Source organism: Eptatretus burgeri, chromosome 12 (genome assembly GCF_056783735.1).
Source record: "Eptatretus burgeri isolate ZD-2024b chromosome 12, Ebu_testis_v1, whole genome shotgun sequence".
NCBI classification, from domain to species: domain Eukaryota; kingdom Metazoa; phylum Chordata; class Myxini; order Myxiniformes; family Myxinidae; genus Eptatretus; species Eptatretus burgeri.
In genome coordinates this window covers 39,603,355-39,615,297 of record NC_140972.1, presented here as the reverse complement: position 1 = coordinate 39,615,297, position 11,943 = coordinate 39,603,355, and the positions used below count along the sequence as shown (strand labels likewise).

At 39.9% G+C, this 11,943-nt stretch overlaps 1 protein-coding gene across 12 annotated transcripts in view; it reads right to left on the bottom strand.

Annotated features, from left to right (window-relative positions):
* Window positions 1-11,943, bottom strand: part of LOC147015460 (leucine-rich repeat-containing protein 49-like) — a 356,628-nt gene that overhangs the window by 60,471 nt on the left and 284,214 nt on the right. For 11 of the 12 annotated variants that reach the window (XM_085850233.1, XM_085850234.1, XM_085850224.1 and 8 more), the window contains 2 exons: window positions 7,028-7,256; window positions 6,738-6,920 (listed from right to left, as the gene is read on the bottom strand). In XM_085850233.1, coding sequence (XP_085706359.1) covers window positions 6,738-6,920; window positions 7,028-7,256 — 412 coding nt within the window. The remainder of the gene's footprint in view (window positions 1-6,737; window positions 6,921-7,027; window positions 7,257-11,943) is intronic. The other variant, XM_085850231.1, reaches the window with a different exon arrangement.

Below are 11,943 nucleotides of genomic sequence, written 5' to 3'. Positions count from 1 at the left end.
AGGACATTGAATGGGAAACTCAAGAACATTTATTACTTGCAAAATCGAAGATTTTTCAAGTATATTGGTTAGTCGATTTTGTTATTTTGTCCGTTTGTTGCCTCCAGGTCACAATTTTAAACCGATCTTCATGAAACTTCACCACATGGTAGAGTTTGTCAAAAGGAAGAAGCCTATTGTTTTTGAGGTCAAAAGGTCAACATAGCCAAAGTTCAACAACTCCGGTGAGATTTCTAAAATCCTGAATTTTCATCTGATTGACCTGAAATTTGAAGAGGATTTATATTTCAGGTCATTGAATTCAACCACCAATTATTTTTGAGGTGAAATTTGTTTTATGGATTCTGCAAGTGTGATACTCTGCATGATGTCATCTTGTTTTCTTCTTATTCATCCACTCCAGTGTGTCTTTAGCTTTGTGCTTCACATCATTGTCCTGCTGAAATGTGAATCTTTTACTCAGTTTCAGATTCAAGGCTGACTCAAGCAGGTTTGCATCAAGGATTCTCCTGTACTTTGCACCGACCATTGTCTCTTCTATCCTGAAAAGCTTGCCAGTCCCTGCTGAGGAAAAGCAGCCCCATAACATGATGTGCCAGCACCATTCTTGAAAATAGGGATGGTGTTTACTGGTGATGTGCATTATTGCACCAGACTTACTTGCGCCAGATGTATCACTTTGAATTTAGACCAAAAAGATCAATTTTTTGTCTTGTCTGACCACAATACCTTTCTCCACATACCTAAAGTATCATTAAGATGCTTTTTTGCAAACTCCATATGAGCTTTTATACACATCTTTTTCAGTAATGGCTTCTTTCTTGTCACCCGTCCATAGAGGCCAGCTTTGTGAAGGGAACAAAATGTTGTTGATTCGTGAACACTGACCCTCATCTCAGACATAGACCCTTGCAGATCTTTCAAAGTCATTGTTGGATTTATAGTGACATCCCAAACCAGTTTACTGCTTGCCCAGCTGCTGAGTTTGAATGGGCGACCTGATCTGGGTAGAATACGGGTGGAATGATATGTGTTGAACTTCTTCATGATGGATTTCACCGTACTCAAAGGGATAATGAGAGAGTTTGAAATCTTCTTATATCCCTCTTTTGAATGTAGTTTGGGAAGACTCCATGTAACCAGCTTTATTTGAAAGAATTATAAAATAAGCTCAGGTGCCATCAAAATGGGGAAACTTTGGAAAGGGGGGGGGGGGGTGTGAACACTTCTGCAGGCCACTGTGTAATATAAAATTGAGTTTACTTGCTTGCTTGATGCATCAACTCAGCAAGAGGTGAGTACGTCTATTAACTATGTACCATTGGAACGCGAGTACATCTCTGAGGTATGTACTTTTGGAATATAAGTACTTTTATAAGGTACGTATTGCAACATGAGTACATCCATTAAATACAAACTAGACCGTTTATAGATCGATTAAATATGTAGCACAACAAAGTTACCTCCGCCACTGAAGGTGGATGGAGATTATATCTCCACCCCTGTTTATCTGTCTGTTTATTTGTGAGCAGGAGATCTCAAAAATTTATGAACGGATTCAGCCGAAACTTCGTGCACATGTTGGGTGTATCAAAAGGACAAATTGATCCAAACTTTGGTGAAGGTCCGGATCCGGATCCAGATGCTGGAATATTTTTGTGATTCTTCACCATTGAGAGATGGGACCTAAAATACATATATGTATATATATATATATATATATATATATATATATATATATATATATATATATATATATATATATATATATATATATATATATATATATATATATAGTATGATATCGTATCCCTGTGTCATAAGAGGCGACCAGGGTTGCGTCAGGAAGGGCATCCGGCGTAAAACATGTGCCAAATCACTATGCGGATCATACGGATGATCCGCTGTGGCAACCCCAAACGGAAACAGCCGAAAGAAGAAGAAGAAGAAGAAGAAGAAGAAGAAGAAGAAGATATATAGTATGATATCTCAAAAAGTTATGGACAGATTCGGACAAAACTTGGTGGACACATTGGATTTGTGATAAGGACAAATTGATTTGATTTTGGTGATGGTCTGGATACGGATCTGCATACGAGAATTTTTGAATTTTCCAAGTGATTCTTCACCATTGAGAGATGAGGCCAAAAACGATACATAGCGTGATATTTCAAAACGTTGTGCACAGATTTGGACGAAACTTGGTGGATGAGTTGTGGAGGTGACAGCAACAAGCTGATTAGATTTTGGTAGGTGTTCGGGTTAATGCAGAACCGGGATATCAGTGGGATTCAAATACATAAACTTTTCAGCCTGGCGGAGGTATGCGCTCTACCAAGTGCTGTTCTAGTTATTGCTGTGAAGGCACTCTTGCCACATACACATAGCAAACCACTTTAGACCCAGATATCATGGCCCTATCAATTGAATCATTTATTTAGCTTCAGTAAAGTTTGCACTCCACTTCAAATTTGGCTTCTGTACCCTCCCACAGGGTGGGTATATATTGCTAGTAGGCTCCAATTAAAGCGTGTTTGAGGGTTAAAGAATGAATGAGTAACTCGTCCAAATGATTGCCTGAAGAACAGGAATAATGTGGGACAAAAAGGAATTCCAGTTTATATGGAGGAAAAAGGGTTCACGGTGCAAATGGAAAAATTATTTGCAGAAACGAGAGGAGTCGACAAAGCAGATTCTAATTCTTGGAAAGAAAATTTATACTCAGGGATCTGATACACAAATCTTCTGAAGGCAGATAATATATCATATGTTTTGTCTTGAATGTGTAAGGCTCGTTGAGAAGTTTGTAAAATAATTTGGACATGTGAAAGTGGATTGATAACAAAGGCTGAAAAGTTAACCATCTGGTATCGTCACAAAATGACAAGTCCCACACTAGCCGTTAGATGCTTCAATGTTTTAAATATTCTTGTGTATTTTTAAGGATCTCTTAGTACTTTGGAGACAGATGCTTTCTGGAGACAGATAAGTAAATGTCATGTGTCTTATTGACATGAAACACACGCATGCACACGTGACACCACATACACACACCTCCTTTCTTCCAAAAATCCTGACTCATGATCACCACCACCACCACCACAATTATGATTATGAGGAAAGTACAAGTGACGGTTACACTTTGAATATATGTAGATGCATGCAATGTGTCTTCCAACCTCACACATAGGTGAAGCCCTTCACTGCTGAATCTGTTGTGAAGAAACATCTCCCATTGTGCCGATGTGTATGACAACAATTTATGGTATCAGTGCTCTGGAGGAGCAGTGAAAACCTCCAGATTTGACGAAGGAAGGGGTTGCATTTTCAAAAATTCCAGAGCAGATTTGTAGCAAATTTTTGGGTAACTTTATCCTTTCATGGAAAATAATGTACAAGTGATGAACAGTTCAAAATGGATCATCACAGTGTGGATGATACGAAACAGCTTGGTGCCAGGCCGTCGGTGGTCACACTTGCACACACCCACACAGTGAGTACTGGTGCCATGAAAGACAGTCACCAAGATGTGAGAGATCTTGCTGAAGAACTGTCCATTGGAAAGAAGTGCAAAAAAAAACAACAAACAGCAAAAGATACAAGGCCAAGTAAGAACCAGTAGAAAACCTAGAAGATGGTAATATCTCTCAGGTGTGTTCAAAAACTTTAGCCTCTAACATGTCTCAAAGTGCAATGTATCAAATGCAGGAGCCTGAACCCATGGTGAAAAGCAACACTCCATTGCACACTGTATTTACAGGATTTTTTTTCATGTTGTGAGAAACTGAGGGGTGCCAAGAAAGGACGTGTTCTGGCAGAGAATGCCAGTTGGCAGTCTTGCTTCAACAACTTAACTTGAGAATGCAGCGTGTACGATACAAGCCATGATTCCCTGAGATTGGAGATTACGCATTGAGATTGGAGGATCCTTGTTTCATAAAGACTTCAGTGAGCAGCACAGTTCACAAGTATATTCACTGCAGAGGGCCCGCTGGGTGAATGTAATTCAGAAAAACAAAAGAGCTTCATTTGGCATTCTTAAAGGTTTCAGCTCTTACTGGAAAAAGTGAAGTCAAAGGTTGGAAAAAATGACAAAACATAGCTTTGAAAGAAAGAAGAAAAGTCTCATAAAGTTGGACCAAAATAAAAAAAAGAATCCATCGGTTTGATGTAGGTTCATCTCCAATTACTTTTAAAGCTTCGGAATCAAAGGACAAGGATGCAGCACTCAGGATTGTGTTGGATTTGAGGGATCAATTACATGTACAATAACAAATCAAGAATAAATGGCTCCCAAATTTCAATATAAATTGTAATTGACCCCAGGATTCGTCAGTACTCGAGCTCAAAGATAAGAAGTAATTTAACTGGTCTGTAAACAAATCCTTTTGTGTACAATGAGCTGATGTCAACAAAGAAAAGACCTAAAACAGCAAAGCCTCATTGCACCATCCTTCACAATGAACCACTGTCAGAGGAGAGATTTGTTTGTTTGTGAATTATCTGTAAAATCAAAAGCAGTAAAGACGCTCTATTATACTGACAGTATTATGCCTTTATGTAATAAAAATGAAACCACATTTACGCAAGCCATTGAGAAGGTACAACAGCATTGATGCAAACATTGCAGACCTTGTCCAACTTGTGCAAAAATAAGTTATCTGTCTGAATTGCAATCAGTAGAATACACTGTCTCTGTATACCCTTAAACCCCTTCTCTTGCAACTTATTTGTTATGATTATTATAATTATCATCATCCATTAGCAATGGAAGGAAAAGGACAATGGCTATATGCAGTCTGCAGTCTTATTTTGCATGCAACTTAAGGCTGGAGGGTAGCATCATTGGCTGAGGGTACAGCTGTGCTGCTGATGCAATGCCCTCTGTAGGTTTGGACAAGAATTTGGAATTTGTTCATGGTGCCGGCAATAGCTTGCCTACTCTTCACAAAGGACACCATGGGATTTTTAACGTCAACTAATTTCTTCTTCTTCTTGTATTTGGTAACTTGGCTGCTGGGTAACTGTCACCTTGTTGGGCACGACTATTCCGCTGATGCTGTGCCATTATACCAGCACACTGGTACTCATTTCGCCGACCTCAGAAGGATGACAGACTGAGTCAACCCCACCTGGTGTTAATTCAGTGGTTAACATTGCTCAAACTCAGGACCCTATAAGATCCCAAGCCAGCCGTCCTAACCGCAAAGCCAACACCAGGCTGTCAACCAACTAACGCTGGCAGACGGGATGTCCAGTTTTACGTCCATCTGAGCGACGGCACACACATTGATGACTCGCCCTACCTGTGAAACACCGGGATGACAGTTTATAGCTGGGTTGGGATTCAAACCCAGGCTGGATAGCTTAGAAGCAAGTTTGCATACCTTCAGGCCATCCTACCCGCTTGCTATTTGAGGTTGAACTCTGGAATAAATTTCTAAATATGATGATAAAAATTATCAAAAATCTTGATTATCAATCCATAGGCGGCATCGGTAGTCACACGAGTGAAAGTAAACCATGTGTAACTGCCATAATAATTTTGGCTACAAATTTACAATTTGTCACAAAAATGTTCTTTTGAAAAAAACATCACAGAATGTAAGACTTAAGGGGCAAACTTCACAAGACGTTTGCTTTTGAGATTTAATTATTTGCATCACAACTGTCGCAAAATTGTCACTGTGTGCCTTTTGTGAGCATGCCTGTGGGTGCCCAGGAGCTGTGAGAAGGCTTTGTGTGCATATAGGCCCCTTAATGTGAAGCACAAAGCCAGCCGAACAGTTGCTCAGGCAATTGAGTTGTAGTTTTAGGACTGGTCCCAAAAGAGGCAACGCTCAGTTCTTCTCGCCTTCACCTCAATGAGCCATCTTAGATTCTATTGTACTGCCTTTCATGAGCATAGAAGAACAGTGTGTAGTGCGTGCACTGCTGGCACACTGCCGAAGCCACATCCGTGACAGCATCCTCTATGAAATGGAATAATCCTGGCTGTTCTTCCCGCAACTCGCTCTGTGTGTTTCATCAACGATGTCAGTAGGATGTGACTGACCCAGTCCCTATGTTTGTGTGGAGCCTAATTAGGGATGAGAGATTCGTGCCCACCCCTAGCATAGCCCTTGGCAAAAAGTGGTCATTGCAATTCATGGCAATTTCCCACCACACAGGAGGTTGTTCTGCTTTACTTTATGGACAAATTGCTCTCAAGACAAATGGACCATGCTGCATTTAATATGCTTATCATGATAAATAAACATTGTAATCCTTTTTGCTGACTCTCACCCTTAAAATAATTATGTAAAAGGAAGTCTATGTTTTGCTTTCTGGAGATTAGACCTTTCAAGATTATATTTTTATAATTCTAAAAACAATCTGCTTCACAGGCATTACTGGAATGTTTTCCTTTTTATTAATTGTTTGCCTGGAATCTTGAAATGATCATTTTGCTATTGACTAACAAAATCTATGTATGAGTAGTGGGGGTACTTTTGGTAGAAAAAAAAACAAACACATTATTTGAGAGCTCATTATCATCATAATAGAAATCCATTAACTACTCTATATATATTAAAATTACTCACTAAGTTAAATAAGGGATATTGCTGCATTCATCAAATCGAACAGTTGTGACGGCACTATAAACTGAGGGGAACTTCCCACCAAATCCCAACTTCAAACATGAAATAAAATGTACAATATGCATGCTGCAGCAACTCTCCAGCTCACCAAACTACCTGCTTCTCATTGATGTACAAGAGACCAAGTGGCTGAAGATGGAAGATGGCATAGGACCTCCAGAGTGAAAGACTCACAATAGGGTTCGCACTTGAGATGGTTAGCTGCTCAAGGAACTGCAACCTGGCAAGGGCATTCAGCTGTTGCAAGCAGTGCAGGTTTGTTGCTGCAAATTCAAGGTGCTGTAAAACAGGAAATGCATATAGTAGCCAGTTATAAGCAGGACCTTACATCGGGATTTGTACTCTCACATCCCATTTTTAGCCACACAGAGTTGAGAAGACCTCACCGTCACACTTGGAAGCTTTTTTGTGATTTTAGAGAATACTGGCATGATATCATCAAAGTGGATGTAGTGGAAAGATATGGCACTGATGCTTGAGTGCATAGACAAGTTTCTTTCTAAGACTTCCAAGGCGCCAGTGCCGTACAATCGCATGGTGTTCCCCTCGATCTCGGCCAGGTGCCTCTTCGATACGGTGATAATTTGCAGTTGCTCCATGGAAATATCTGTGGATCTAAGAGCAGATATTATAACGTCAGCACAAAGTGCAAAAGAATGTCTGGCAGATATGACTTTCCATTTTATTTGGATCGCAAAGCATCAGTTATCAAAATAAGTGCTTTGGAGTACAGTATGGGAACAGGTAATCTCTGCAATTTGTGAGGTGTGCCTTTTATAGATGACAAACAACCAAAGAGAGGCATAAAATATACATTCATATCTTTCACTTTATCATGAAGCAACAGTTGTAATGGTTTTAGCATTTCTGCAGCACTCGGTCATATTCCCACAAAATCAACACACAGTCACGAGTGGTGGGCAGTTTTCCAATGTGCATCCAAACAAAATCCAAACGCAAGAGCTTCAAAGAACAGTGATTGGTGTACTAATCCGTAGATAATGCAACACCATGCTGAATTTCGCTTCTCAAGGCCATTCTGGATGCAGCAGTCTCTGAGAACTAGACAAATAAACAAAACTCTGTGGGTGCATCGCCCATGCACCATGGGGTGGGAGACTAGCATGGGAGCTCTTTCGGAGTTTTCAGATTTGGGTGTGTTAATCATAGGACAGAGATAAACATGCTGCTTCAGATACAGACCAGGGAAGGGTGAACCTGCAAAGCTATGTGTGCAAGATTAGACTTCTGCATACCAATGTAAACATATCAGCCGTGGACTATGTACTATTGTACTGCACCTCTTGCAGTCAACAATATTGAAGTTTTATGAGGACATTCAAAAGTATCGTTCATACTTCTCACGAAGAAAGAAGGATGCTGTCATAGTGGGAAAACAAACATCCTGCTGCCGTTTATGATGTATTTTTCAAATCCGTCACCAAAATTCCATTCATCCCCATCCCCTTTTTTTTTTTTGCTCCCTTCAAAAAGTCAAGCTATCGACCAATAATGGAGGCAAGTGAAATCAAATCTTTTTATCCAACCACAGCCCGAACTAGATGAAAGTCTGGAATGGCTCGAAATGTCTCACAGCACAATAGAGGTGCATCTGAAGCCAAGATGACACATTCCCTTGGGACAAGATTTAACTAATCCATCATCAGTGTTCACCAAGGGTCAATTTCCTGGTCAGAGTGTCAGATAAACACTTCTGGATAGTCTACGCACGCAAGCACGTATGCACGCACGCACACACACACAACACGCACACAGTCCAGCAAAGTGAAGTCTAGGGCAGCAAGTATCAACTAGAACCCTGCATTCATGATCCACAAAGCTGGAAATTAACCCGGATATAAAAAAAGATCACTTCTGGCAAATCGAACGCCAATACCAGGCTGTATGTTCGAAAATCTGGCTTTGTGGTCTTTTGGAAATGGGACTTATGTTTCACAGAATATTGCTGTGGCAACAATTGATATTTTCAGGTGCATGCGCCAAGCTTTTCATTTTGCTTTACACAGCGATCGTGGTTGGTTGTCCCATGAAGTGTGACTTTTTCTCCGACGTTTGATGTGTTTTTATGCTTTGACTTTTCCTTTCCGGACAGTGTACATTGATTCATAAGTGTTGCAGTGTATACTTGAAGTGTTGCATGTTTAATATACTTTTACTCATTGCATCTTTTATATACCATACCTCATTAACTTTTAAGTATTGCTTATTTTCGAGACAACACTAGTCGTGCCGACCCATCGCTTCACTGACGAGTTTAATCAAAAGACAACATGTTGTGCTTCACAAATATATTGTATGTCCATCTGTGAGTCTCAATGAGGATGCCTGAAAAAAAGGATCATTTATAATGATCTACAAAGCTGGAAGTTAACCTGGAATTAAAAAAAAAGATCACCTTGTCCTGGCAAACTGAACAGAAATGCAAGGCCGTACGTTTGAAAATCCTCAAAATACAGATGACATTGCCTTTATCAATAATCTAAAACATCAAAAGAAACAATTATTTTATTGCTGCCTGCATCTTAGCTTCACTGTGGTGGCAAAATAAAACTCTCATGGATGCCGAGGAGAAAAGCGGGTGGAGACACTCAGCTGGGTGGGTGAATCTTGCTTGGACACATGCCTGTTGGAACAGTTAAGGGAAGAGACTCGGAGAGACAGAACTTAGGTTTTTTTGGAAACGGAATTCATGCGACACAGCATGTTTTTGTCTTCCCAATTTGGCATGCCGTCTTCCTCATCATCGATTAAAAGCATGTAAAAATGTCTTATACTGTACTGTACTATATTGCATTTATCAATGGGTCGAGAATTGAACCCAGATCAGATTATCGTTATCCATCTTTCAGCCTATTATGTCAATCACTAACTTGCAAATTCAATCAACATATCGTACAGGAAAGATTTAAACATTACATGCTGATATCTCAATTTGGTTCTGTTGTTAACGACGTGGGAGCAGCAACAAGAGTACACCAATTACTCTTTGTTTTCCACTTCGGTTTATATGTTCCAGATCCAAGCCTTAACATTTGCCTTTGACTTAGAATCATGAACTCCACCTCTTCGCATTGCCATTATAAAGCAACCCATTATAAAGAATCATTTTATTCCATCGATTTTGATGTATTTACCTTAGCAGTCACTATGACTGTAAACTGGTTAAAAAAAAAGAAAGAAGCTCATTCTGATCACTCATTCTTTATTTAATCGAGTTATTTAGCTGTCTGCAGAATGCAAGCACAATCCATTTCATAAAATATATAAAACTTTAATTTATTATGTCGGCATGTAGGAGGCACCCCAGTTTCTGCTTGCAGTCTACAAGCATGACCCACGAGTATATACTGTACATACAGGCAATACTCCAGCAAGATTTTTATTTTCCACTTCATGTGTAGATACTGGTAATTACCAAGGTAATGTATCTTCTTGAGTGTATAGATACTGGTAAAGGAAAACGACCAAGGTAATCCAAACAATACTCAAAGATCTGGAAGTGAAGGATTAATTTTTGTTCTTGTTATTATTAGGGTTCCAAGGCTTCCAGGCTGGGAAACCTATTGTTTTTGGTCAGACTAGCAAAAATGCCCAAGGCCGTGCAGACCAATGAAAATTTCGTCCAATGGACCAACGGGCCCCCTAGTAAATCAAAGGAGGAGGTTTTAACACTGTAGGCCAATAGTAATTTAGTGACGGCCCCATCGAGAATATTGTGTGCAGTTTTGGTCATCACATCTCAAGAAGGACATCGCTGCCATAGAGAGGGTTCAGTACAAGGCTATAGCTACCAGATTGATTCTGGGCCGAGATAGACTCAGCTATGAGGAGGGCTGAAGGAGACAAGGCTTTATAGATTAGAAAGGGGGTGGTTATGAGGGGATACGATAGAGATGTATAAGGTAATTAACGTTGCAGCCAAAACAGGTGCAGAAGAATTTGTAGTGACTCATTAATTTTTCTTTACATTTTGCGAATATCTATTCTAATAAATGTCAGTGTCTGTGTCTGTGTGTATGTATGTGTGTGTGTGTGTGTGTGTGTGTGTGTGTGTGTGTGTGTGTGTGTGTGTGTGTGTGTGTGTGTGTGTGTGTGTGTCTACTCCATAACCACAAAACCATGAAACCCAGCAGCCTGAAACTTTGCGTCCATCCTCAGGGAATCTAAGGAAGTGCATGAGTGAAAATTGGGTGTTTGGGTTCATTAAAACACCTTGTTTGAAGATAATTAATGGCCTTCTTTAATTATCTCCTTTATCAAGCATATTCTCAGCCACCTCACTGCATGAGAAGTTCCAAGGTGTGGAGGGAGATGGAGACTGTCCTGAAATGTTACAAGGAGGTCTACAAACAGAAAATAGGATCAGTATACCAAAGACTCAATGTATAGATTATCAGTTTGTGTCTAGGAAAGAGTATCAGGATGAAGGTGTAAAGATTATGGGTGACGATCTGGAGAAAGTGAGTAGCTTCATGTATTTGAAGTCAGTGGTGGCAGAAGATGGAAATATGGGAATGGAAATTAAGCAACAGATTTGTTGGATTAGAAAAAACTGTTCAAGAAGTGTGTAGTTCTGGTTCTGGTTGGAATAATTAGGAAGTGTAGTGGAATGTTGTGTGATCGAAAAGTACCACTGAAACTGAAAGAAAGAGCTTACAAAACAATTGTGAGCCCGGCATTGCTATACAGTGTGGAAAATTGGGAAACATCAAAGAAAGAGGAACTGAAATTGGATAGAAATGATATGCAGATGCTGAGATGGGTGTGTGTGGTGTTACAAAAGGACAAGATTTGGAAACAGTGCTTCAAGGCGTCAGTGAAGATTGTGGAAGCATCGATGAAAGTAGCTGAGAAGAGGTTAAATTGGTTGGTCATGGTTTGGTCATCTATGAGGAGAGCGAGCAAGAGAGAGAGAGAGAGAGAGAGAGAGAGAGAGAGAGAGAGAGAGAGAGAGAGAGAGAGAGAGAGAGAGAGAGAGAGAGTAGTGAGGTGAGGTGAGTGATATAGATGGGATTGCCAGGAAGAAGGAGAAAAGGAAGGCCTAAAACAAGATGGAAGGATGTGGTGTGAGAGCTTTAAGAGTTGTGGGATTGGAAGAAGAATGGGCAACCAGGAAGAGAAAGGTGATCAACCAGCATTGTGGTGAATCCAAGTAAAAATGGAGAATGAAAGGAGAAGAAGAAGAAAAAAGTATAGATTTTGGTAAATCGACATTTTAGGGGTTCATAAGAGTAGTCATAATGAATCTCAATAAATAGAACATTCATGCTTGATATGACAA